This window comes from Homalodisca vitripennis, chromosome 1 (genome assembly GCF_021130785.1).
Source record: "Homalodisca vitripennis isolate AUS2020 chromosome 1, UT_GWSS_2.1, whole genome shotgun sequence".
NCBI lineage: Eukaryota > Metazoa > Arthropoda > Insecta > Hemiptera > Cicadellidae > Homalodisca > Homalodisca vitripennis.
In genome coordinates, this window is record NC_060207.1 from 47,774,694 (window position 1) to 47,799,834 (window position 25,141).

Sequence of the window (25,141 nt, forward strand, 5' to 3'; positions counted from 1 at the left end):
TAGACTAAACCCGCCAACATGTACGTCAGCGTCTTTTAGTTGTGTCACTAACCTCAAAAGTATTATAACAACTGAGGAAAACATCCAATCAGAAGCGCTAAAAAGCAGAGAGTAAACTCATATGAATGATTTTTCAACTTCGACATACAACTGCGATCTGTAGGATATTTATAAAACTTTTGAAAACTCTAAACATAGACCGTTGTTAAACACTCTTAGTTGACAAGCGAAGACGATCGCTTGATCTATCAGACATTAAAAGAACTATTTGGAGGGAAACTTAAAAGCAGACTGTTTTTGCGACCTGAGCTCATCATCTTAGCTCATCACCGTTAGGCCCGGCCGCTGTGTGACCAGCCCAGCTCATCAGTGATCTGCAATGGGTTAAATTAAACTTTAGATAATCTTTTTATTTAGGTTATTTCATAACTTCACAGAATAGAAATACTAAAGTACGCATTAATATAAATGTATTGATTTTATTTAATATGAATATCTTGTCATCCATGATTTATAAAATAAATATAATTCAAACCCAAATGAAAGAAATAATGAAATGTGCAGTTATTTTTCAAAATTAAATATCTAGAGGGAAAACAAATCTCAGATCATTTGAGTGGGAAGTGTTAATGCATGATTAAAATAAAGATGCTGTGACCATAAATTTACTTGCCTTTATGACCATATTTTTTTGAATATACTGTTTGAAACTAGTGCGATATGTTAGAATTTTCTTATAAAATAGTCGTATACATGGATAAGGTTAGTTAACACGTTCGCTGCGGCAAGAGCGGCCAATGATGTACTCGATATGCGGCAAAATTCGAACTTGCGATTTTCGTTGAATTGGCGTTATTTTGGTTTGATGCGCTATAAAATAATGATATTCGATTATATTACGTTCATAATCATCGGGACTGTCCGGACAGTGGCCCGCATTTTTGGCATGGCATCATTTATATTAACATATGACAGGGCTATATAAAATTTAACTATAACTTACCAAATGTGTTGTGCGATGTCCAAAAGTAGCAAGAATACTTCAATCGACTTTGATATGCATCAGGTTCCGTTGCTAGACAACGCTACTGTCCGGACAGTAGTCCTGCACATAGCGTAAAACACCCACAGAGCCCGCGGTGCAGATCGCTGCCGCGTGCTGTCCGTACAGTAAAACAAATCAAAGTATCGTTTGAATGAATTTACTAAGGAGACAATACGTACTGTATACAACAAAGCAAAATATGTGTATACTGTGTACAAGAAAAATATTGACACCACACATATAGATAAAATCGCAATACCGGTAAAAGATTACCTTACTTTTAATTTAGTAGTAATAACCTATCCAATTTGTAAACAAGCCTAGCTGCTAATACGTATACTCACGAAAACAATAACACAAGGGAAAAGAAATTAGGAACACGTGTTTTATTGTTTTTCTACTGGTTCATAATAGCAATAAACATGTGAAATTTCAGCTGTTTCGCTGGCACTGTCGGGACAGTAGGCCCGCATTTCCAGGATGAACTGACGTATCAGAAAGTAAGTATACTTCATCTAGAACAAGCTTGAAAAGTTCTAGACAATTCCCGCAAGATCGCAGCACGTGACAAGCGAAACGAATAAGCAATGCATTGTGCGTATCGGCACTGTCCGGACAGTGCCTCGCAGTTTTGGCGAGGGTCACAGGACTGTCCAGACAGTGGCCCGCAGCGAACGTGTTAATAGAATCAACACTGCCACCATGCTGAGTCCAGAACCACATGAAACTTTGTCCTGACTAAAAGTAACAGATTCACCACATATACCTTATCTTGTGTTGTGCATTTAATTAATTTTAGTTTATACAAATTCGCTTGGTATCGTGGTTCTTTATTTTTGAATTTCACAATACTTTGATATGAACTTTAACTAGTGTGTATTCATGTATATTTAATAACCGAGTAGAGAATAAATCAAACTTCAGGTCTTGGAAGAGGATGTTTTGTTTTTATATAAAACTGTTAGGTGAACAATGTCAAATTATAGTAGTTTTTAGTTTTATTTGATCTATATCTAAAAAAAAACACACACAAGGAATACTAGAGAGTTTCATTTACCTTCCTGATTAAGAAATAATATTATAGACATCTGTAAATATTTCAATAAATTAATCCAATCAAAAATACTTTTACAGTTCTTGAGTAAACAATTCCAGCACACTAATGTTATAGTGTACGTACACTAATAGTGAAATAGTGTTAGTTTTATGGAGAAATATAATTGTAATAGTATGAACAGACAATATGTGTGTATAAACACTTCAAAAATCTGTATTTTTTACTCAAAAAAATTGTCTCAAAAATTATATAATATATGATATGAAAAATAATTTCATTCTGCACTTGACCATTAGTTTATGTAAATGTTTTTTTTTACAATTATAGCTTACAGATAGATAAAAAAACCTTATCTGTTAAAATGTTAATGCAGTTCAAAAGGTATGTTAAAGATACAATGTTAGTTTGTACTCTGGGTTACATTTGTCAAATAACATTTAATAAGGATAAACATAAATAATTGTATGGACAAAATTAATCTTTACATATTTTTAGTGTTATTGTTCTGTTTGTTTTCCCTCTAAAATGTTTAAGTGAAATGTTAGTTTTGAATATAATTTTATTTGACTTATTTCACACACACAAACGTGTGTGAAATAAGTCATATATAATTTAAGCAGTTATATGCATTACATTTTTATGAAATTGTGGCTTAAAAGAATGTTATTTCTTATTTCCATTATGGTAAATTATTCCTGTATATTAAAATCTTATCAGTGAACACAGTAGGCCTACTGATCTCTGTTCATATTCATATTTTCTCTTAGTTATTATTATAATTACTGAGTTTGATTTTTAAAATTAGTTGTGTATTAATATTAATACTAGTTTTAAACCTTTAATTGATTAATTCTTAACATGTTCTAGCATTTGTTATCTAATAAAAATTACATTGATTATGTTTAATACAGTTTTAAATGGATACTTGTTTTCGTAAAGTTTGTTGTATAATCCTACTACGTAAATTTCTTCATTTTTATTCTTGTGGTCATTATTGTTGATGCACTTATCTAACTGTTATGATTGAGTTGGAACAGAACATAGTGAAATAATAAACCTCAGTTCATGGGACTCATTTTAGATGTCCAATAAAATGAATAAATTTGTTTTAATTTTATATGCCCTCTCCATTAGTTAATTATTATTAGTTTCTCAAGCAGTTTGGCGAGATAATGGTTGTGTCCTTTCTCATTTTACCAACAACAAGGAAATCTTTGTTTAGTTTGTTATTGAAAATAGATGATTTGAAAGGATAAGAGGATATCAGACATTTGTCATCATTATATATTAAGAAATATAACACTGCATTTCAAGGATTGGGATCTTATCCTCTTCTTCAGGTGTCAAAAACCTTAAGACTAAGGTTAAACTTACACAAAAAATGAAAAAGCTCAAATGTGTTGGTATGATCTTGCCAAAGTTATAACACCAAAAAACTAAACTTATCCTTGGCTATACACTTGCATAATCAGCTTTGATTCCAAGTTCTTAATGCAGCCAGGAGATTATTATTTTATTTTTTTTTTTTTACTTTTGAAGCCAAAATTGAGCTCAGTAAGTTATATTTTTAAAATACTAGTTTTTCTTGAAGCTATCAAACAAGGATGTTTCTAAGGAATGATCTAAGTCTGTAATTTTATTTCAAGATTTAAAGTATACGATGAAACATTTTTAAACCTATAAACAGAAATCAGTGATTACAAATTTTTTAACTCCAATATTTTACCATGATAAATCAAGTATATTTTAAAGCGTTTGGTATCAGTATTTTCAATTAAATATTAAATTATTAAAGTTTGAAAAATGCTATAGTTCTTGTGCTTTTAAATACTGACATCAATCTGTTGACATTTTCAAGAAATAATTACTTTCTGTAGGCGATGCTATGATTTTCCAATATTAAAAATCATTACGTAATAAATATATAATCGTATTGAATGTATTATACCCTATTTAAAAAATAAAACTCAGTTTTGGGGTCATGTCACTTTTATTTCTGAAGAATTCCAACATGTATTAAACTTTACATGTGTAAATTATGTCTTTAGGACACAACTTTCCTCTTGTGGTTGTCAATTAATAATGTAATATTTCCTAGCAGAGAGGTGAGGAAAGACACTGCATGAAGAAGCAAATAGTGTACAGTAAAAGGTCTGTATTTTATCAACATCACTATGAGACCGGCGAGATAAGTTTGATACTGTATTCCAAATTTTGTCATCTTTCCATTAAATTTTCTAAAATTCTCAAATTGATTTATTGCTTAAAAGTTTTTTCAAAAGAAGTATATTTAATGTTATATTCATTAAACATCATTACAACAGCCTCTCATTGTTGATATTCTGCATTTCAAAAGTTACAAGTTGCACTTGCACATTTATTGGACCAGTTGATTAAAATTAAACAGGAGGCTGTGTGTCAACTACTACTGCAATTCTCATATCACACTGAAACATCTGCTGATGTTCTCTGTCATCCGTTTCAGTTTAACAAGTTGACTGAAGCTGGCTCTCCACAGGGAGACTGAAATATTTTTAGAGTTTAATTGTGTAAGCAACGTTTCAATGCATTGTGAACTAGTTTAGATATTTTGTATGAAATGACTAGCCTAAGGGCTAATTGACTTAACTGACTAGTAAGAGTAACTGAAATGGTAAAGGGATGACGAATTGAAAGTGATGTTAAAAATATCTTTGTGAAATAAAGGAGCAGGTGCATATGCTCTGAGAGTGTACTTACTGCTTCTCTAAGCACAACTACTACATCATTCCTACTACCATTATGCTAATGTGCTGTATAGGCTCTTTGAGCGCATTTCAAATAGGATTATCATATGTATATATAGTAGAATAGGGTTCACAACCAGGGTATCGCAGAAGAAACAAGCTATGTTTTTTCCATAACTATCGGGCCCAAATTTTGTAAGATAATATGTATTTAAGTGTGACGATTTTTTGGTTAAAGCTGTTTTGTATTGATTACACTACTTATTTCTATAAATTAATTGATAAACATTTAAATGGGAGACAGAAACACTGAGCAAGCAACAAGTGCTAGTCTCCTAATCATGAATGTGTGAGAGGGTGCCCCAGCTCTTGGCTCGGGATTATTCTTGTGGTGTCGGTGTTGTCTCGTCGCCACTCTGCTTCTCTTCCGACATGCCTACTGCCTTGACACATCCACCAATACCTACTTATTTTTAATGCATTGGACTAGATTTTTGACAATTGCATAATTTTGTCTTAATAGCATAGGATTGAACTACTTAACAACTCCAAAGGGTAAACAAAATTAGATACACCTACTTCATTAGAACTATTTACAGAAAGCATGTTTAAAATACCTGAAATGCAAGTTGACCCATACATTAATACAGTAAAGCCTAATTTAACAAATGAAAGCCTAACTTATGTTTTTTTTATTCACAGCTACAGGCCTAGAAGTATCACCTCATGACAGATAAGGTATTTTTGACTAGTAGACAGGGAGAGGGTATTATTTTATGGCAGCCTTAATTATATGGTATTTTTTTCAACAAGGCTATAATTCTTTTGAATTTTGAAAAATATGGTTTAAAGTAAATCTCTAGCTGCATCCTACAGTTACATGTAAAACCTATGTACAAACCAAGGTTTAGAAATATGTTGTGTACTCATAAACAATATTTGGCCTATTTTCTTCCTTCTTTCTCCTCGTTTCTTTGTTGGAGAATGTAGAAATAGAATAAAATTTAATTTATTGTGTGTCAAAGTCCATAAAAATATTAAATGTTGCATATAGATACACGAATAGCGGCATCTCCCACTGCAGCTTTATTAAAATTTAATTATATTAAAGATAAATACCTTTAATTTGATATTCCACTTGAGTTTGTGCTATTTGCTTGTTAAATACAGTATTTCTTTTTTAACACTCGGCACCACCATTTGTGAGTTATTTGGCCTTTAAAATACACATTCTAATTTAAAAAATTTTTAAGCTATGGATTCCAGTCAAAAACCGTTCAAACATAAACATCTCTCTGATGTTCTGTTTTCTTAGAACAGGAAAATGAGGGAACTTTTCATTACACTTAGTCTTGAAAAGACCTTAGCACTTCTCCCGGAGTCACAGGATATTCCAGATGGGTGCCTCCTGTTGAGGTCCATTAAAAGGAATTACGGGTACTATCTTTAGTTATGTCACCTTGGAAGAAGAGGAGTTTAGCAACTGTTCCAAACCCTTCCAGCCAAAGCGAACAGGTAGTCATACTCACTCGAGTTTAGGTTTCAAAAAGTTACTAGGCATTAAGTTGGGAGTCAGTAAAATGAGTAGCTAATTTCATCAATAATGGCACTAGGCATGACCGTCGAATTGTACTGTGTACACTTGTTCTAGTGACATTTTGAGTTTTCTGTGATACCAATTCATTAATTAATTAAAGTGTGTGGTTTAAGTTTTATGTCTGACAAGCTGTCTAGCAGTCACGGAAGTCTCAGAAAAAATCAAGTATTTTAATGAGGGCTCACAGAAGTTACCAAAAAGTCACGGATTATGGCTTTAAGTCACAGAAAATTTCTATTTAAAATATCAGTTTTATGGCATAATGGTTATAATTGATGATGTGTTGAAGCCGAATCCACCGAATCTTCAACAAAGATTCAGATTTGAGAATTGACGATGGGATTTGGCAATCGAATGTGCGAAGACTCGCCGCATCATTAATAATTATCGGCTGATCATATATTTACGCTTGTGCATCACCGCAAGTCTATTGTGTGCATTCCCGAACACCAGCTGATCGACAGTATGCAATTTATCGATCGCTAAAACGTGTTTTAGTCGTACTTCGTATTAGAAACCGACAAATAGAGATGTCGTTATTAACAAATTATCAGAGTTTTGTAAACAATATTTAGCTTGCCGTTAGTATTTTCTATATTAAATGTTCACACATCGCCTTGAGTCTGCTGCATTCGCGGATGACAGCTAGCTGATGGCATTACGCGAGTTACCACACACCCGGCTCACCCAATTTAAGTTTAGAAATAATTAAAATTGCATCCCTATTTTAAAGAGTAATTGTGTCTTTAATTTCTCGAAACTGACATAGATGTAATGAAAAATAATTATACCTGGGCTGTTCAAAAAGTATTGTACCTTCTATCCTCCGGCTTAAACCAATGAAGTGCTGGCGGCCAAGCTTAGTGGGGATGTAAAGGAGACTGTCATGCACGCGCATGCACTGTTTCGTTTCATAACAAAGCTTCAGTCAGCATATTAAGTGTAGATCTCTTTTTTGTTCTGGGCTATTTTTATTACGTTTTAAAATGACATAAAAACTTGAACAGCGTTACTGCATTAAATTTAGCCAAACACTTGGCGATTCGCAAGTGGAAACAATTCACAAGATTCAACAGGCTTTTGGGGAGTCTGCCATGAGCAGTACTGGAATAAAAGAGTGGTACAAGCTAGCGGTTCAAAAATGGCCAAACGTTAGTGGAAAGAAAATGGCATTCAGGAAAGTCATCGACAAGACGGAATGAGAATGTAATTGAACAAGTGCGAAATTTAGTCACTGTGGACCGTTGTCTGAAAACTAGCAGAAGAAACTGGAGCCAGTACATTCAATTTTAACCGAGGATATGAAAATGAGAAGAGTATCCGCAAAATTTGTTCCGAAGTGGAGCAAAAACAACTTTGCAGGAAATTGCACAAGACACGCTGGACAGTGCAAACAGTAACCCTGGCTTCCTGAATACAGTGACCACTGGTGACTAATCCGGAAACCAAGTTGCAATTAATCAACGCAGTGGAAACACACGACATGTCCAAGACCAAAAAAAAGCATGGCAAGTTCGCAACCAAGTAAAGGTCATTTTGACAGTCTTCTTTGGCATCATGAGTACGCACCACACGGCCAAACCATCACAAAAGAATACTATATTGAGATTGTTTGTCGCCCATGTGACGGTATGCGGCACAAACGACCAAATCCGTGGGCAACAAAAACTTAGAAGGTCCATCATGACAATACACCTGCCCACTCTGCACATCTAATTCAGAATTTTCTTGCTAAAAACACAAACCTCTGGTTCGCCAGGCTCCGTACTCCCCCGACATGGCTTACTGTGACTTCTGGCTATTTCCTACGCTAAAAATGCCTCTAAAAGGAACTCGATTTCAAGAAAGAGAAGACATTAAGCAGAATACGATGGCCGAGCTAAACAGCATTCCAAAAGATGCCTTCTAGAAATGTTTTGAACAAACCCAGTAGGGATCACTTCTGGCTGGTTTATACCTTCCAGTTGAATTTACCACTAGGCATAGCAAAAACCGATTTGTCACTTAAATCTGGGCAACCCCAAGGATGTCCAGGAACAGCACATCACTAACCACAAATGACGAGATTCTGGGGTGCAAGAATAATTCAATAGGTCTAGTCTACTGCGGAAGATGACTGTTGGAGTTGGTGGGGTTCGTTCCAGAAGTTCTTGCTAGCCTCAACAAAAGTATGTCACCCACTGCCTGATTTAACTAGAGAGACTGGTTCAGAGCTGGGTTCCCCTTCTTCCGGGAGGACATGACTTTGAGATTAGTGCCTTAATTCTTCCTCATGGATCTCGATAGGAAGCGGCCCCTACCCCTCCTAACCTTACTCATCCTGAATATCCTGTCGATAAGTGCAATTTATAAGCTTCTTGTCCTAAGAGAACAAATATTTTTGAATAGTGACAGAAGCACTGGGAGACGTGTATGCATCACCATGGAGACGACTCTCTGTTTCAGTTGGAAATCCAGTGAAGTTTTGGAACAACAGGCTTTTGTTGACATCAACAACTGTGTCCAACACTTCAACAGCCTCAATCTCACAGCAAACTCATCAAAATCAAATGTTTTGAATTTTTCTTTGCGTGTGGTGGAAAACCTTAGTGAACCCGCAGTTTTCTTGGGGGACTCCACACTGGACGAAGTCTGCTCTTCAAAATTCCTGAGAATACACCTTGATAGAGGGTTGACCTGGAATGATCATATTGACCACGTTTGTGCCAAAATTTCCTCAGGAATTTTCGTTCTGAGGTCTTTAGCAAAATACTGCCCGAGTCAGGTACTGATAACGGCGTATTACGGCTTAATTTATCCCCATCTGTCCTATGGTCTGGTTCTGTGGGGAGCGTGTGCAAACACTCTCTTCCAGAGAGTTTTCAGACTTCAAAAAAAATCGATTCGAATCATCGCAAAAATCAATTACAGAGAGTCGTGCAGGCCGGTTTTCAAGAAATTGCAACTGTTGACGTTGCCGTGTCTCTACATTTTAGGAACAACCATGTTTTGTATGTACAAATGTGCCTTAACCAGAGGCCGGGACATACACATGTATGAGACACGAGGCAGAGAAAACTACCGTACGGGAAGACACAGAACGGTAGTTTGTGAACGCTTGCCTTCGCAAGCAGGTGTTAATTTCCTCAACAGACTGCCCAACTCTATAAAAACTACCCCAACGCCCAAGGCGTTCAAAGCTCGTCTCAAACGCCTTTTGGTGTCGCATGCATTTTATAATGCAGATGAGTTTTTTGAATTCGGCTGGGAGACCACACAATTGGAATGACTGACTCCAATGTTTGAAGTGGGTTTCATTGGCCAGGAATGAAAGATGCGTGATTGTAAAACTGTATGTTTGAATGAGGTAATGTGGTATGAGGTAATTTAGAATATACTCGTACAATATTGACGTTTGCTATGCAACTCGTACATGTTGTCCTTGCAATAAAAGAATTTGATTTGATTTGGAGATTACTTTAAAGGGGGTTAGAAGTTTGTAGCTCTAGTTCAATAAATGCACTTTTAAGTAACTAAAGTCTGATACTTTTTGAATAGCCATCTTATTGCAGTCCTTCATTACAGTTACTATCAATGTTAATGAATAAATGTATTATCATTTTATAATTTTTAAGTCTCTGCAATAACTATGCTTGCTTCGAGGTCTGCAATTTTATTTCTTAATACACTGAAATTTGTAACTTCCTGAGAATTAAACTTTTGATCCTCTTGGTTATAAAGCAGTAGCCTTAGACCTACTGTTAGGATAGGCCCTCATTGTATTATTAAAATTACACAGAATTTTAAACATACTTTTTGCTTAAAAGAATTGAATAAGTGTATTGACCACATGATTTACTAATAAAAATCAGATGTTTGTCAGTTAAAGTTGGCAAGTAACAAACTTATGTTTATGTTTAGTGTTATATTCAGAAAAATTAGTAATATGTCCTTTTTACCATTATAGAAAGTAAAATGAAGTTTGCTCTTCCAGTTCTAAATTTCATTATTTATATTTTATTTCATGTTTATGGTAAGAATCAACATTCTTTTACAGTGTATTTTTTCTGTCGGCCAATACATTTTTCATATATTTTGTTTCTTTTACATTTTATAAATGATAACAAGTAATTAACATACATATATGGTGTATTTAGATATAAAATTATGTATTGTTAGGAAACCCAGCCTATTTAATGTAATTTTAGTTTTCAGAAACTTGTTATCAGTGACAAGCAATTATTGAAAATAACCAAGACAAATGTGTTACTAAATAGGTCAAATCAAAACTACATATTTAATTTATGTTGTAATCAGTTTTCACCACAGTTTAGGGAGAACGCCGAATGAGTGGCACCTATTTAGTGTAAATGGTGGAAGAATTCAAATATGAATGAATTGATCTTCATATAAAAGGAAACAAGGATGCAGTTGTTCACAACAGAACAAATTCAGAGACTCTCTAAGTGATTTCTTTGAATAATATAATTTCCGGAGATTTATACTGTACCGTTGTATATATCATGAAACCACTTTCCTTTATTAAGTACATGGTACAATTATTCATTCCTCCTTTTTAGTTATAAATTAAATCATAGCCCATAGTAAGTAATGAGCAAAAAAAGAAGAGGTAAATGCTACATCATTTAACCCGTTTTGATTTTAGATACCAACAAAGGAAAGCATTCCTCAACAAAGGCTATACAAAATCTTGTGCTCAGTGTGTTTTGAAGATGATGGTAAACAACACAAAGTTTAACAGCATTGGTATTTTTTTTAAACGTTACGTGCAGTAATAAACATAAATCACACTTAAACATAAAATGTATAATAGTTTATTATAAATACTACAACATTTAATATGAGTACAAAATTGTCGGCAAAAGTTAGTGTGTTAATATTGTGTTGGTAATATTATTTTAAAGGAACTTGCTTCGCTAAAAGAATGAACATAAGTTTTCATGTAATTATTGTATGTTGACAAGCTAAATCCGTGGTTACCTTTGGGAAACCATTATAACTGACATATACAAACACAAGAGGTTTAGAAATCTTTATAATGCATAACAATGTCAATTCCCAATCTTTAGACACTCTGTCATCAAAGTAGTTAAGATGAAAGCATAATGTGTAGTAAATCTAGTCTACCTGGACTGGGAGAGCAGCTTCCTCCTCAAAAGAAAAAGAAAATTGTAAAGTGATGTAATGAAAGAAAATTAGGTAAGGCAATGGTGAATATTCAGCTGTATACACACTGTAAGTGTGTAAAATTGAGAAGTACCTAGCAACTAGTTGAGGATCCTGTTAGAACCTGAACAACTATGTCTTGTTTGTTCTCTTCCCCAGTTTTGATTCTGCGCCTGCCTATGATAGTACAAATAGATCTAATTATCAAGGAAATACTATACTCAAAAGTTATCACCCCAAGCCTGAAATACCAAGATTCTCAATGACTGTATTGCAAGTATTATTACAAATTTGAGTTTCCAGTTTTAGACTCTGATATGCAGATTTTTATTATCTCAACTAGTAAATATAATAAATGTTCCAGGGGAGGAATTGGATGAAAGTGAAAGTGGAACATTTTTGTTTTTGTCAGACAATGAGGAGTTTTTTGAAGATAAAGCTGAACTTGTCGGGAAAGGCAAAGGACCCAGGCCCCCATGCCAAGATGAAACTCTGATGAAATTCCTATCCTCCCTACAAGTCATCAACCCAGAGAGTGTAATAGCCCTTGCTACAAAAAATAAACTAGAAAAATGTTGCGTGTAAGTTATTATTCTAAAATTAAAGTTTTGTTTTAAATTTGTATTCTATTCAAATCAGTAAATTATTATTTAAAACTCTTTTAGTTTCAAATGTCTTTTAATAAGCTATTATAGTTTTTATAAGCTGTTTCTATTTTTGCAATTACTGTGAAACTTAAATTGTATTAAATTCTGGTTACGTATGCATCATATCAATCAAATTAAGGTGTAACGATTTAAGTACTGTTTTATTTCAAGATTATACTGTACATTGATAAAACTTTGTTTTCTTTCCTCCACTTTTATAATTTATAAATATAATTTATATAAACATATAATAGAAAGTTTTATATACATCCAATTAATTATGTTTTCTTAGCAGACTATTATGAAGCTGACCCCTATCTACAAGTTTTTTTTCTATATCAATATTTTGTGTTGCATATTTGCTCACACAAAATACTTTTGGAAAGTTTGTGCTTGTTGAAGAAGCAATTAGATTGGGCAACATCATACTAGCCTCACCCACTTGTGAATACGATTTTTAATCACACCATGATGTGTGCTAATAAACAAACCTAATTTTTTTAAATGGTGCTGTATAAATATTACTAGTCCAAATGCCTTTATACACTCAGAGGATCCAAATGTGTGACACCATGATTGTATACTGAATATTTTACTTTTTATGGTATCAAGTTAGGTAATTTTATACATGAACTAAATAACATGCTATTAATTTTTATGATATATTATTCAGTTCTAACATTGAATTTTATCAAGTAATTGCTATTAATGTCTAGAAATATCTCAAGGACAATTGATGAGATGAAGACATATTTGAAGTCATGTGAATTGAGACCAGAGCAGGATACATTCATTCGACTGTTGAAATGTGTTACTGTATTGCATAAGAAACTCTGCACCAATGACCCTTATCATAAATGTAAGAAATCTACAATTAATTAAACATTAACTTTACTTTAGTACATAGTGTATATAATGTTATATAAATTATTGAATGTTACAAATACTGCTCAACAATATATTTTAGCTGTTACCAGATCTGGTAGTTATCTTGCTCCACTATTATATTAAGATTCATAACTGCATTTTAAGCATACTTTGAAGGAAAATGTACCTATTACGATGGAGACCATTACGCAATTCCCCAAAAAAATAATGTAATTACAAGGGTTGTTTGATAAGTCCGTGCAAAGCCCAAGAGATAACATTACTGATGCATACAGAGGCTATTTTCAGTTTATAGTATCTCTTGGAAGAACGCACACCAAGTTTCAGCCTGATCGCTTTATTTCTTAGTGTCTGGCATTCGTTAGAATTGAGGAAGTAAAATGAGTTTTCAAAAATGGAGGAAGAAGAATTTCATATGTTGATAAAATATTACATTATGAAAGGCAGATCACCTCAGAAGACTAGCTTGATAAACACTATGGTGACCTTTGATTAGAACAGTTTATAAGTGGTTTCAACATTTTTGGACTGTGTATGTGTACAACATATAAACATTCAGGACGACATAAACATATGTGTACAAAACACGTTAAACGTTCTGAACCTGTTGAGGTTACAACTCCAGGAATCATTGAAAAAAATCCATGATATGGTGATAGATGATAGAAGAGTGAAGGTGCATGAGATTGCTAGTGCTGTGGGCATCTCAAGTGAACACGTACATAATATTTTGCACCAATATTTAGACATGAGAAAACTGTCCGCGGGTGCCGCGACTGCTCAAGATTGACCAAAAACGAAATCGTGTGAAATGTTGTAAGCATGGTTTGCAGCTGTTCCAGCACAACCCGGAGGACAGTGTTGTTTTGTGACTGTTGATAAAACGTGGATACACCGCTATACTCCTAAAACCAAAGCTCAATCTAAACAATGGGTTGCCAAGGGAGAACCTGCACCAAAAAAGGCAAAGACCGTTCCTTCGGCCGGGAAGTTTATGGCAATCGTCTTTTGGAATAATCTTCATCGACTATCTAGAAAAGGATAAAACTGGTGAGAATTATTCATTATTATTGGATCATTTATAAACCGAGCTGCAACAAAAACGACCATGTCTGTCCTACAAAAAAGTTCTTTTCTATCATTACAGTACACCAGTTCATGCCTAAGCAGTTGTGGCCCTAAAACTATTGGAATTAAGGTTCCAAATCATTCCACATACCCCCCCCCCCTATTCTTCAGACTTGGATCCGTCGGACTATTATTTGTTCCCTACTATGAAGAAATGGCTGGTGGGGAGAAGATTTCATTCACACAAGGAGTTAATTAGGAGTTAATTTGTGTTGTAATTAATAGCAGACACAAATAGCTATTTTGCAGTCTTGGACAAATCCTATTATTCGGACGGGATCAACAAGCTAGAACAGCATTGGACGAAGTGTATAAGCCTACAAGGAGACTACGTTGGAAAATAAAAAAGGGTATTAATAATGTAAGCAGTTTTTATTTTTGCGTGGACTTTTCAAACGACCCTTGAACATTTTTTAACAGTTTGAGTATGAAACTTCTAGTTAACTAAAATCTCGGTTAAGTTTATTAATGGAAAAATAATAATAATAAGTTGGTTAGATTGTGGTTGTAATTGTCAAAAAGTTCATATCTTGGCAAGTATGCGCTATCATGAATAAATTTGTTTGAATAATTTAAAGCTTTTATAATATAATATTTAATAACACCCATTATTCTAGGTGATGGAAGTGTAATTGAAATTTCCAGGATCATATAATGAGGGTGCAGGGCTTTGCTGAAAGGGATTATTTTGTGTTGTAATTATCAAAGTTTGTAATTCAGGAAGTTACCAATTTATAATTAGATTTTTCTTCAATAGCTTAGTAGTGAAATTAGTTACTCCAGATCCAAATTCTGAGATGATAAGATTCTTTGTCAAAAGAGTTTGAATGTTTAAGAAAATGATTTTACTCTTTCATCATATGTTTTACATATCAGCCTCTGGTTACCTAGTAATGACCTTCAATATGAACTACTGTAGATGTTTACTAGCTGTGATTCTAAGATAAATCAAGTCATCTTTATTTACATAAACTTTAAGTTTAGCAATAGCATCAGTACAAGAATCCATTGGACATTATCAGAGAGGTGCCATAGCTCTCGAGGACCTATCACGTGATATATTTACATCAAAATGGAAAATACTTTATTGACAAATCTATTAAAGGATGTGTATTCTATTGAGACTTAGGTAAACAATTTTAATATCACCTAGTTATTTAAAATCTTTAACAGTACTAGTGCATTGTAAAATATTAAGCAGTGGACACCTTATATATTGGTACCTTTTATTTCCATACAGAGTTGAAGCAATCTTCCAAATCCATTAATTATAAAAATTATTTGACACTAACTTCTTGAATTTGAATTTTATATCCTTGATTCTTGATCTAGGTTGCATTGACATCTGTATGTCTTCTTTTGTTGTTGATACAAGCCAGAAACTGTTCTATAGATGTACTCTTTTAGATCTCCCAGGGTACCTTGTTGTAATCTACTCAATGTTCTGAGATCAATGATCTAAGAGCCAAAGTGACTCCTTTAATCTTTTGGCCTATAACCTAATAGTTCATATAATTAATATTTTTCGGACAACACAAAGCATGCCTTCTTGAAGAATCCACTTTATTTTCTTTACCTCATAGGGTATATTTTGCAACACCCTATATATTTTATAATAATCATTGCACACACACATTCATTACATGTAACGTTGAAGAAATATAACTATTGTATTTCCTAATATTTCACACAATATAATCAGGGGTGTTGATAATGTTACAGAGGCATACAGTTGTTACAGGTGAAGGTTTTAATGAAAGTGAGATCTATTTAAGATTGGTCATTCCATATAAAGAAGTCACCTAGTGTGTAGAACGCGTGATCATGTAGCCAACTTTTAAGAGTCCTCTTTAAAGCTTTTGGGTTGTCTTTCAGATGTTCCATATGAAGGGTTTTCCAAAATAAGAAACACTGTCAAGTGTTACATAGACGTATTTCTTCTATATTTTTAATGTATTCAGATAGTTTTGTACACAATGTAGTGTTAATATTTTGGGAAATACATATTTGTCTTAATCCAATTTTGGGTGTTTTGTTTTAGCTTTCATGCAGTATAAGAAATGTTTTAGCACTCTCCAGTCTGAGTTTGACTCTTGTAATGGCCCAGCTGACTGGTCAGACAGCTCTAATATTAAAAAAGTTTGCAAGTAAGATTAAATAACTAATATTTAATTCCTATTAACATAATTAATATGAACAATAAAACATACCTTTATTTATTTATATTTAGTTTTAGTTCAATTGGTTATGAATTTTAACTTGCTAAATTGTTTCTTAACCCATGCAACCTCTTGTTATTGTGACCAGAAGAGGACACCTTTCCAGAGGACTAATTATTAACCATGGATCGCCACTAGATTTCCCCTGTCCAAACCTAACCAGATTTGATGAAAAGATAAACTAATAATTTAGATATGGTTCCGAAAGTTCCCTAACTATTACACTTAAGCCTAGACAGTGTACCCGGTCTTCTCTACCCGATAGCCGCACAACGACTCCGATACAACCTCCGCTCTCCGCTAGCTAACCTAGGCAGGAATCATACTACCAGAACCTGTCCAGTAGAATTCCAGATAGTAGGAGGCTCCCATTGTTAAAGCTATGACCTAAAGGTCAGCGCAGCTGGCTATCGTGTTCGCGGTCGATTACGCACTAATTTCAAATCTATAGTGGCACTCGCCGCACCCTTTGTGCTCAAAAGGCCACTGACAGTAGCCACAGCCTATTCCTTGCTTGTACAGTCCTTTCAGGTCACAAGCCCACCGTGAGTGGCTGCTCATTCTCTGCTGCACCCTTGCTGCCATATTGACCTGCCACTATCACCTAATCGGAATTGTTGACAAAAGTTTGGGTTAATGTCACTTTCATGATCTGATTCATTTTCACTCGTTGTGAATCAAGCACTAAAGCTGCTCCTATTTCATTTGTAATGTCATCTGGATTTAAAATTGTAGTCTTCATCCATATCAGCGATTTCTCGCAACTAGCATAGCACAGATTGAAAGTAGACAGGTTATATTGTTGACTTCAAAAGAACTGATATCAGTGCAGGAGTATAGCTAATAGAACAGAATTATATAAAAGGTGGGCAAGTTACCAAGTTCAACCCCAGCAGGGATCACTTCTCTGGCTGGTTTATACCTTCTAGTTGAACCTACTACTGGACACAGCAAAAGCCGATGTGTTACTTATATCTGGGCAACCTTATGGATGTCCAGGAGCTGCATGTCACTAACCGTAAATGTTAAGATTCTGGGGTGCAAAACAGGTCTAGTCTTCTGTGGGAGATGACTATTGGGAGTTGGTGGGTTTGTTCCAGAGATTCTTGCTAGCCTCAATAAGGGTGTGTCACCCCCTGCCTGCTTTGAGGAGAGGCTGGTTCAGAGCTGGCTTCCCCTTCTTCCGGGAGGGAAATGAATTTGAGATTACTGCCTTAATTCTTGCTCATGGATCTCGATAACAGGCGGCCCCTATCCCCTAACCTTACCTATCCTGAATATCCTGTCACTCCAGAAGCAGTGCTAAGGTTCTTATAGGTCTAAGTGCAATTTATAAGCTTCTTGTCCTAAGAGGACAAAAAAAATAAATAAAAAACCAGGTTAAAACATTAATGTTTCCATGGATACAGCCAGTTTTGTTGGCCAAGTGGTTGTGAGCATGTGTTGCATGTTGTATTGGTAATCAGAGTGACAAAATTACCTTAGAAGAACATTTATAATAACTCTCTCCAAGTTGTATTCTATTTTGTATGTTGGATGATGTTGAATATCAATTCTAAAACATTTTACACCATGTATAATAAAGTAATAGAGTAAAATTCTAATAATTCAGCAACTTGTCAAAAAGTAGAGCTGCCTGGCTGACCTTGTAAAGTGTATTGATAAAATCCTTTTCTGGAATAGCTCAAGTCTATCTATGTCCTATTTATAAAAAGGTCTCCCTTACATCCTTACTATTCAGACCGTATCATATTTCTAATATTCCTACATTAGTTAAATGGGTTGAAGAAATAGTATTTGCACAAATCAGCAACTCTTTAAATTAAACTTTAAACTCTAGAAACTTTCAAGAACACTCCAAATTAGTTTTGTCACAGAGATGATGACACAAAGAAACGTGCTAATGTTTTGAGAATAAAAACACTGCTTATGCCACTTCATATAATTTTATGTGAATAGACATTGGTAGTGGTAAGAGTGATCATTTGACAAAAACTGAGGTATTATGGTTTAATATTCAGATTCCATTTAAATGTTAGCAGTATTAGCTCAAAAACATAGACACATAAAATATCTTAATGGTAATCAATCAAATAAGATTATTCTAAACTGGGGTGTACCAAAGGTCTCATGTATTAGGATCTTCTTTTTATAATTTATGTAAATGATTAATATTTTATAATGGAATGTAAAATCATGCTCTATGCAAATAGCACTAGTTTTTAAAATTTTGTTAAAACTGTAATAAGTTTGAAATATTGACTGCTATTGGTGAATGCTTTTATATATATATATATATATATATATATATATATATATATATATATATATATATATATATATATATATATTATTTTAATGGGTTTTATTAAGCAAAGAAATAATATACCATATTTAATTTAAAGTACGGGACATAAACAAATACTACGAGTAGTATTTCACATTATTACAACTCTTAGAACTTGTTATTGACAATCAGTCACTGCAGAACTCAACAAATAACTTCTAATTTTTGTTGTTGTATGATTTAGGAATCATATTGATCATCAAAGTTACGTTAGGAAGATGTACAGTATTTCACTTATTCTTAATCAATTTTTCAGATATTTCTCGATTCTTGGGATAAGTTTGAGAATGGAATTTGAATTTTTCAAAAGGACTTATCCAAATCAATTCTAATTAAATCATGATCTTTATATCACAGAAATTAAAACGTGTGCCTAAATTTAACTGCTATGCAAGACTTGAACAGCTACCTATATTGTTTTGTCCCTGAAAGTTTTCAATGTTTTAAAACTTATAAATTCATTTTTATCCTCCAAGAAAATTTAAAAGCAAAATTAATAAGTATCCTATTGTGTTACATATGAGATTGTATAGTTAGAAAATATATTTTTTGAAATGCTATCTCATATTCAGTATATAATATTTTAACAGAGGCTATTGGCAGTTTTATAGATTATAAGTCGATTAGTAACAGGTAGTTAGTTATTTTGTATCTAGTCACAAAATGTCATGGGATCTGGTTACGTATATTGTTATCTTGACATTGTAAATAATTTGTACAGTTTTAAGATCAACTACATATGTTATTATTTATTGCTTCTTTTAATTTCTATTACTTAAAGATGTGCTCTAATACTAAATAATACCAAAAAACTTTTGAATTACTGCTCAACAGAGATTTTAGATAAATACAGATACTTATGCACTTGAAATCAGCATTATTTCACATTATCTGACATTTTGTAATTTATGGCTTTTTACATTTGCTTTATTTATTTTTGTAGAGCATTCCAAGAAATTACCGATTGCTACTACATAAAAACTTCTGTTCTGTGTGGAAATCAAGCAGCTGATGTTTTTAAGGAACTTGTTGTGGCTGTGATTGACAGCGTTGTGACAGTAAGTAAAAGAGATAGTAACGTACCATGTGACTAGCACAAAGTTTCCCTAATTCCCTTCCTTGTATTACTATCATGTGAGTGATTGTATAAAGTTAATTAGTCGTCACTTTTAGACGACACAAGGTTTTGGAAATTTCTATTTTAATCTACAGAGTAAATAAGTTTTGTTCGATAAATCCTTTCTCATGCTAGCCTAAAGCATGATTGAAGCACTTAGCTTCACTTATAACTCCACCAGAAACTTATCTCAATAAATTAAAAGAGAATTAAATGTTTTCCAAAATTAATTAACGTAAATTGTTAAATATATATACTTAAATTATATTTGTTCTCATGACGTATAAATACCCAAATAATTGTTTTGATCAATCTCTACAATACAACTATGACTATTTTTTTTGTATTTATCTTAATGCCTATACTCACACCTGGTTCGTTATTTGTGATTTTAAGGTGGGGTCGATGTGGATTTTTCATTTTCAGTCGCGACGGTAGGTAGGTAGGTTGGAACTTATTTCACGACACTGACGACACCAGCTAACAGAACCGAACTTCTTTTTCCCTACACTTTCATTGGTTTTACTTATGGATGATCAAATTTAAAAAAAATTGATTTTCTTATGATTCCTTTTCTTTTTCCACTTGCTCCTCCCGTTGCTTTCTGACTCCGCACCACTAGGTTTTTCAGATATTGCTTTTCTGTTTCAATTTTTTAGAAAGTTGGATTAACAATTGTATATAGTCTGTTAAGAAGTACCGTAGTATAGTTAAAACATATTTTTTTAAACCGCCACAGTCGCACTAATTAAATTACTACTTTTGAGAAGTGCAGTAAACAACAAGTGACCAATAAGTACTGAGAAGGAAATAAGAAGGAAACAATGAATAGATAAGGGATAGGAAGGTGGAGGGAAATATTCAAGTCCCAACATGAAACAATGACGCACACACACTGCAGTCTGTGAATACACTTAATTGGCGCCGGCGTGTGGCGTGGTGGTGGTTCTGTTAACAATTTGCGTGATTTAGTTTTGATGGCTACCTTATTGCTGTAACAAGTAAGGTCTCGGATTTTCTTGTGAGTTTAGTTATACGAAACAATTTTATATATCAATATAATGAAAATATTAATATTCGTCGTATAAAAGAGTAACGTAGTGAAATCGGACTGCATTTGTACTAATTTTATTTATATTTCCTCATTTTTCATCACACTGGGTCGCGCCCCTTGATATGCTGTGCCTCCCTGCAATGCGGGGGCTATGGGGTATACTTTACGCTACTTGATTTGGGGTTCCTTTGTTTCTGATCAATGTAAGTGGTCTCTCAAATACTAGGATAAAAATGTGTCATCTACAACCCTATGACAATTAGAGAATTGTCATAGGGGTTGTAGACGACTCATTTTTTTTTTATGTTAACACAAATATACAGGAATATTAAAGAATTTCCTCAGAAATTGTGATTAATGGTTTGGTTCAAATGGAATTCCACTCAATCCAGAAAAACACAAAAAATTCTATTTATAGTTAAAAATAATTCTAGGCCATAGGTGAATTCCTTCAAGGTCAGCTCTAGCCTGTTCAACCTATACCATTGCATGGGTGTCATTTAGGGAGTTTCATCAAATTGTAAGAAATATTAAAATAGGTCCTATACATAAAGGATTCCATTTTAAAATTACATCTATAACAAAAGATTATACTGTTCCATAGTGTAAACAATCTAATGAATTCCGATTTGGGCATGTTTAAGGAACCAATTGTCACTAATACAAAATTAGTAAAAGTAAATATGATTTAGGTTACATTATACATTGCTACATAGCAGATAGAAATATAGATACTCCATAGACTTAAGTACATAGATGATAATGGTAAGAGTATAACAATTTTGTTTTTGTACAGTTTCTGGGTAAGAGAATCTATTTACTTATTTTAGGACTTTTATCCACATATTCCAAACTTTTTTTTACAAAATATTAAAAAAAGTAAAATATTTATCTTTTCCTCATAAAATGAGTTGATGGGTTTGGCCCCTCCAGACTTTAATGCTGGTTAGGGGCCAATTTACACTGTCATTTAATTAACTACATTTAATTAATTAATTACACTATCATTTCCTTTTGCACTTTCTGCTCCATGTATAGTTAGCTGGTGGTATAGTTGTTATGAATCGGATGCGTATAAAAAAATAAAAATATAAGGGGTGCCTGAATAGTTCATAGCTCGACATATTTATAATTAACTGGGAAACCCCTCAAGCGGGTAAGGTACCAGTGAACTATTAAGCTGAAAGTAGCCTGACTTTTAATTCACTATGAGACTTAATCCATTGTTACCATTCGTAGAAGCGCAATTATGCCAAACCTGTGGAAAATTGAATGCAGAGTTGTCATAAACTTGTTTACTAAACAATGTAATTCTAAGAAAATGATTTCTTCCATAGCGGACTTGTATGGCAAACAAGCTCTTCATATGTTAGTGTAAAGTTTTGAGTAAGTTGTTTCATCAGGGCAGAAAATTCTTAGAAGACAACCGCGATGATCAATAAGAGTACAAAAATTCTGGTCTTGCACTCAGTAAGTTTCTACTGCAATTACTCCTGAAAATATGGCTGCAAAAGAGGTACTAGTGGTCAATGATCACAGAATAACATTTGGCAGATTTCAGCAGTTCTAGATATTAGCAAGGAAAGTGTGGGCATCCTCATGATATATTTTCACACAATAAAGACCTCTGTCCGTTGGGTTGTGAAAATGCTAGGAGCTTTTGATAAGCATTAGCTAATGCTGAGTTCAGATGCCTTTTTGAAATTTAGTATAAGAAGGTAATACTAAAATTGTAACATGGGATGAAATGGATTTATCTGTATAACCCAGAGACTAAGATGGAATCATTAGAGTGGGGAGGTGGGAAGCATGAAAACCCTCCGATAAATTTCAAGTTTCAGCAATTGGCCATAAAGCTAATGGCACCATCTTTTGGGGCTCTGTGAAATAATCCTTATAGAAAACAGTAATTGTCGCCCCACTTTATTAAAACACATTATTATTTATTTAATGAAGTAATTGGTATTTATTTCTCAGAACAGTTAAAAATGTTAATTGTTAATTCATATAATCACAAATATAAGCGTAATGAGTCACTGGTGGTTCACACCTGTTTTTCACAGCCTGCCGCTAGCAGACTAAACCAACCTAAATCATTTGTGGGTGGAATAATTTAACAAGCATAGGGAGAATCTGTATTTTAATTCTGAAGACATTATCATCTAATGTTTTCATGGCTATATCAAATAAAAACTTATGGTATACTGTTTATAATTATATTTTATTTACTTCTTTTTCTTTTTTTTTGTTCTTTCACCTAGAGAATCCCTCATTGCACTTAGTTCTAAAGAGACCTTTGCACTCCTTTCCAGAGGCACTGGATGTTCAGGATGGGTAAGGTTGGTGGTAGGTGCATCATCTGTCGAAATCCCATGAGGAGAGATAGCAGGCTCTATGTTACAATCATGTCACCTTGGAAGAAGAGGCTAGTTCTGTTCCAGCCTCTTCCAGTCAAAGCGGGTAGTAGATAGTATTCCTACATGTTTAGGCTAGCACTAACCCATAACACTATGAGCACTCCACTCACTTCAACAGTCATCTTCCGAAGTAAACTAGGCCTATCGATCAACCCTTTTATCCCATTATCCCGACAAATACTCTTAGTGATGTGCTGTTCCTGGACATCCATGGGGATGCCCAGAAGTAAGTAATACATCGATTTTTGCTGTACACAGTGTAGGTTCAACTGGAAGATATAAACCAGCTAGGAGTGAACACTCCTGAGGAAAGTGGACTAATTTATACTATTTTGAAACATTTGTAGTACTAACATATTTGTTTTAAGTCTTCCTAGTGATGTGTACCGATTTTGAATCCTCCAAATATAACACTTTTATTTACAGAGAAAATGTAAATTTTTTGGCAGAGTTTGGAAGGTAATTCCAGAAACACAGTGATGGTAAAAGATCTATTACAAATTTTGAGTACAAGTTGAAGAATAATAGGTGAACCATAGTGTGTAGTTCTTACACCTTAAAAATAGTGAAGTAGATAGTATATTTTAAAGTCTTCCTCTAATTAACTGGTATTTATATAATCTCCTTAAATGTTTTTGAACTAGAGAATTGATTGATAAAATCGAAGCTTAGTCATTTTTACTCCAAAAATATTTGGAGTGTTTTTTGTGTGTTAACTATGTAGGGATTTCCAGAGTATCTGACTTGATTTCTGATTCAATGTATATATTTCATTACACTAATTTTATTTCAATTTTCCAGGTAGATTGCTCTAATAGCACCCCTCAAGTCGGTAGTTTGGGCAGACAAGCAAATAAAACTTTAAGTCAAAGTCAAGAATTACTTTCAAGTGCTAAATCCTTAACATTACAAAAAACCCATATTACTTACACAGTTTTTACTGTTGCTATTGTAATTAAGCATTTAATAAAGTTAAATTTGTAAGCATTACATTTTGTATTTTCATGCGTGTTTAAATTGACTCATAAGTATTACTCTTTTATTACACAATTTACAGGTGATAAAACCATGAACTCGGACTCTGACGTGAAACTGCAGTGTCGACAGGTGGCTGAAGAATTTAATAATTATTTTGCACAAGTAGGTTACAATTTAGCTCGGGCTATTGACTCGAGCGGTCCACCTGTCGTTGATGACAATGACTATACGGTTAACACAGAATTCTCAATTCACACTATCACTGAGACAGAACTTCACCGGTACGTTACTAGCATGCGTGGTGGCTCAGCTCCGGGGTATGATTGTATATCCGCGTCCCTCTTGATTGAAAATTATCGTTTCCTCTGCATTCCGCTTCTTCACACAGTTAATTTAAGTATACGTACAGGCAAATTTCCAGACGTTTTCAAGATCGCCAAAGTTATTCCATTATTTAAAGCGGATGACGTTACCCTGATGTCAAACTACAGACCGATTAGCCTGTTAAGTGTATTTTCCAAAGTCTTAGAGAAGGTAGTTAAAGACCAATTAGTCACTTATTTAGAAGAGAATGATATATTAAGTGACTGTCAATTCGGGTTTAGAAAATCTAAAAGTATCGCAGATGCTTTTTTTAATATCTCTAAGAGTCTGAACGAAGCAATAACATCTAACAAAAAATATTTATTGGCATTCCTCGATTTAGCCAAAGCATTTGATTCAGTTGATAGATACAAATTACTCCAAAAATTAAA

At 33.7% G+C, this 25,141-nt stretch overlaps 1 protein-coding gene across 1 annotated transcript; it reads left to right on the forward strand.

The window, feature by feature from the left end:
* The first annotated feature begins 7,982 nt into the window (after window positions 1-7,982).
* On the forward strand, window positions 7,983-24,398 carry LOC124360361. The gene is made up of 7 exons (XM_046813964.1): window positions 7,983-8,054; window positions 11,071-11,143; window positions 11,956-12,172; window positions 12,955-13,097; window positions 16,296-16,401; window positions 19,764-19,878; window positions 24,210-24,398. Exons 1-7 carry the CDS (start codon window positions 7,983-7,985, stop codon window positions 24,390-24,392), a joined length of 909 nt encoding a protein of 302 aa, XP_046669920.1. The 3' UTR covers window positions 24,393-24,398.
* The last annotated feature ends 743 nt before the right edge of the window (window positions 24,399-25,141 follow it).

Excerpts from the sequence above, each read along its gene's own strand:
- LOC124360361 (XM_046813964.1), top strand. The coding sequence starts at position 7,983 with ATGAGTACGCACCACACGGCCAAACCATCACAAAAGAATACTATATTG. Across the intron at positions 12,173-12,954 it reads AAACTAGAAAAATGTTGCGT|AAATATCTCAAGGACAATTG; the intron begins GTAAGTTATTAT and ends ATTAATGTCTAG. Across the intron at positions 19,879-24,209 it reads TGATTGACAGCGTTGTGACA|GTAGATTGCTCTAATAGCAC; the intron begins GTAAGTAAAAGA and ends TCAATTTTCCAG.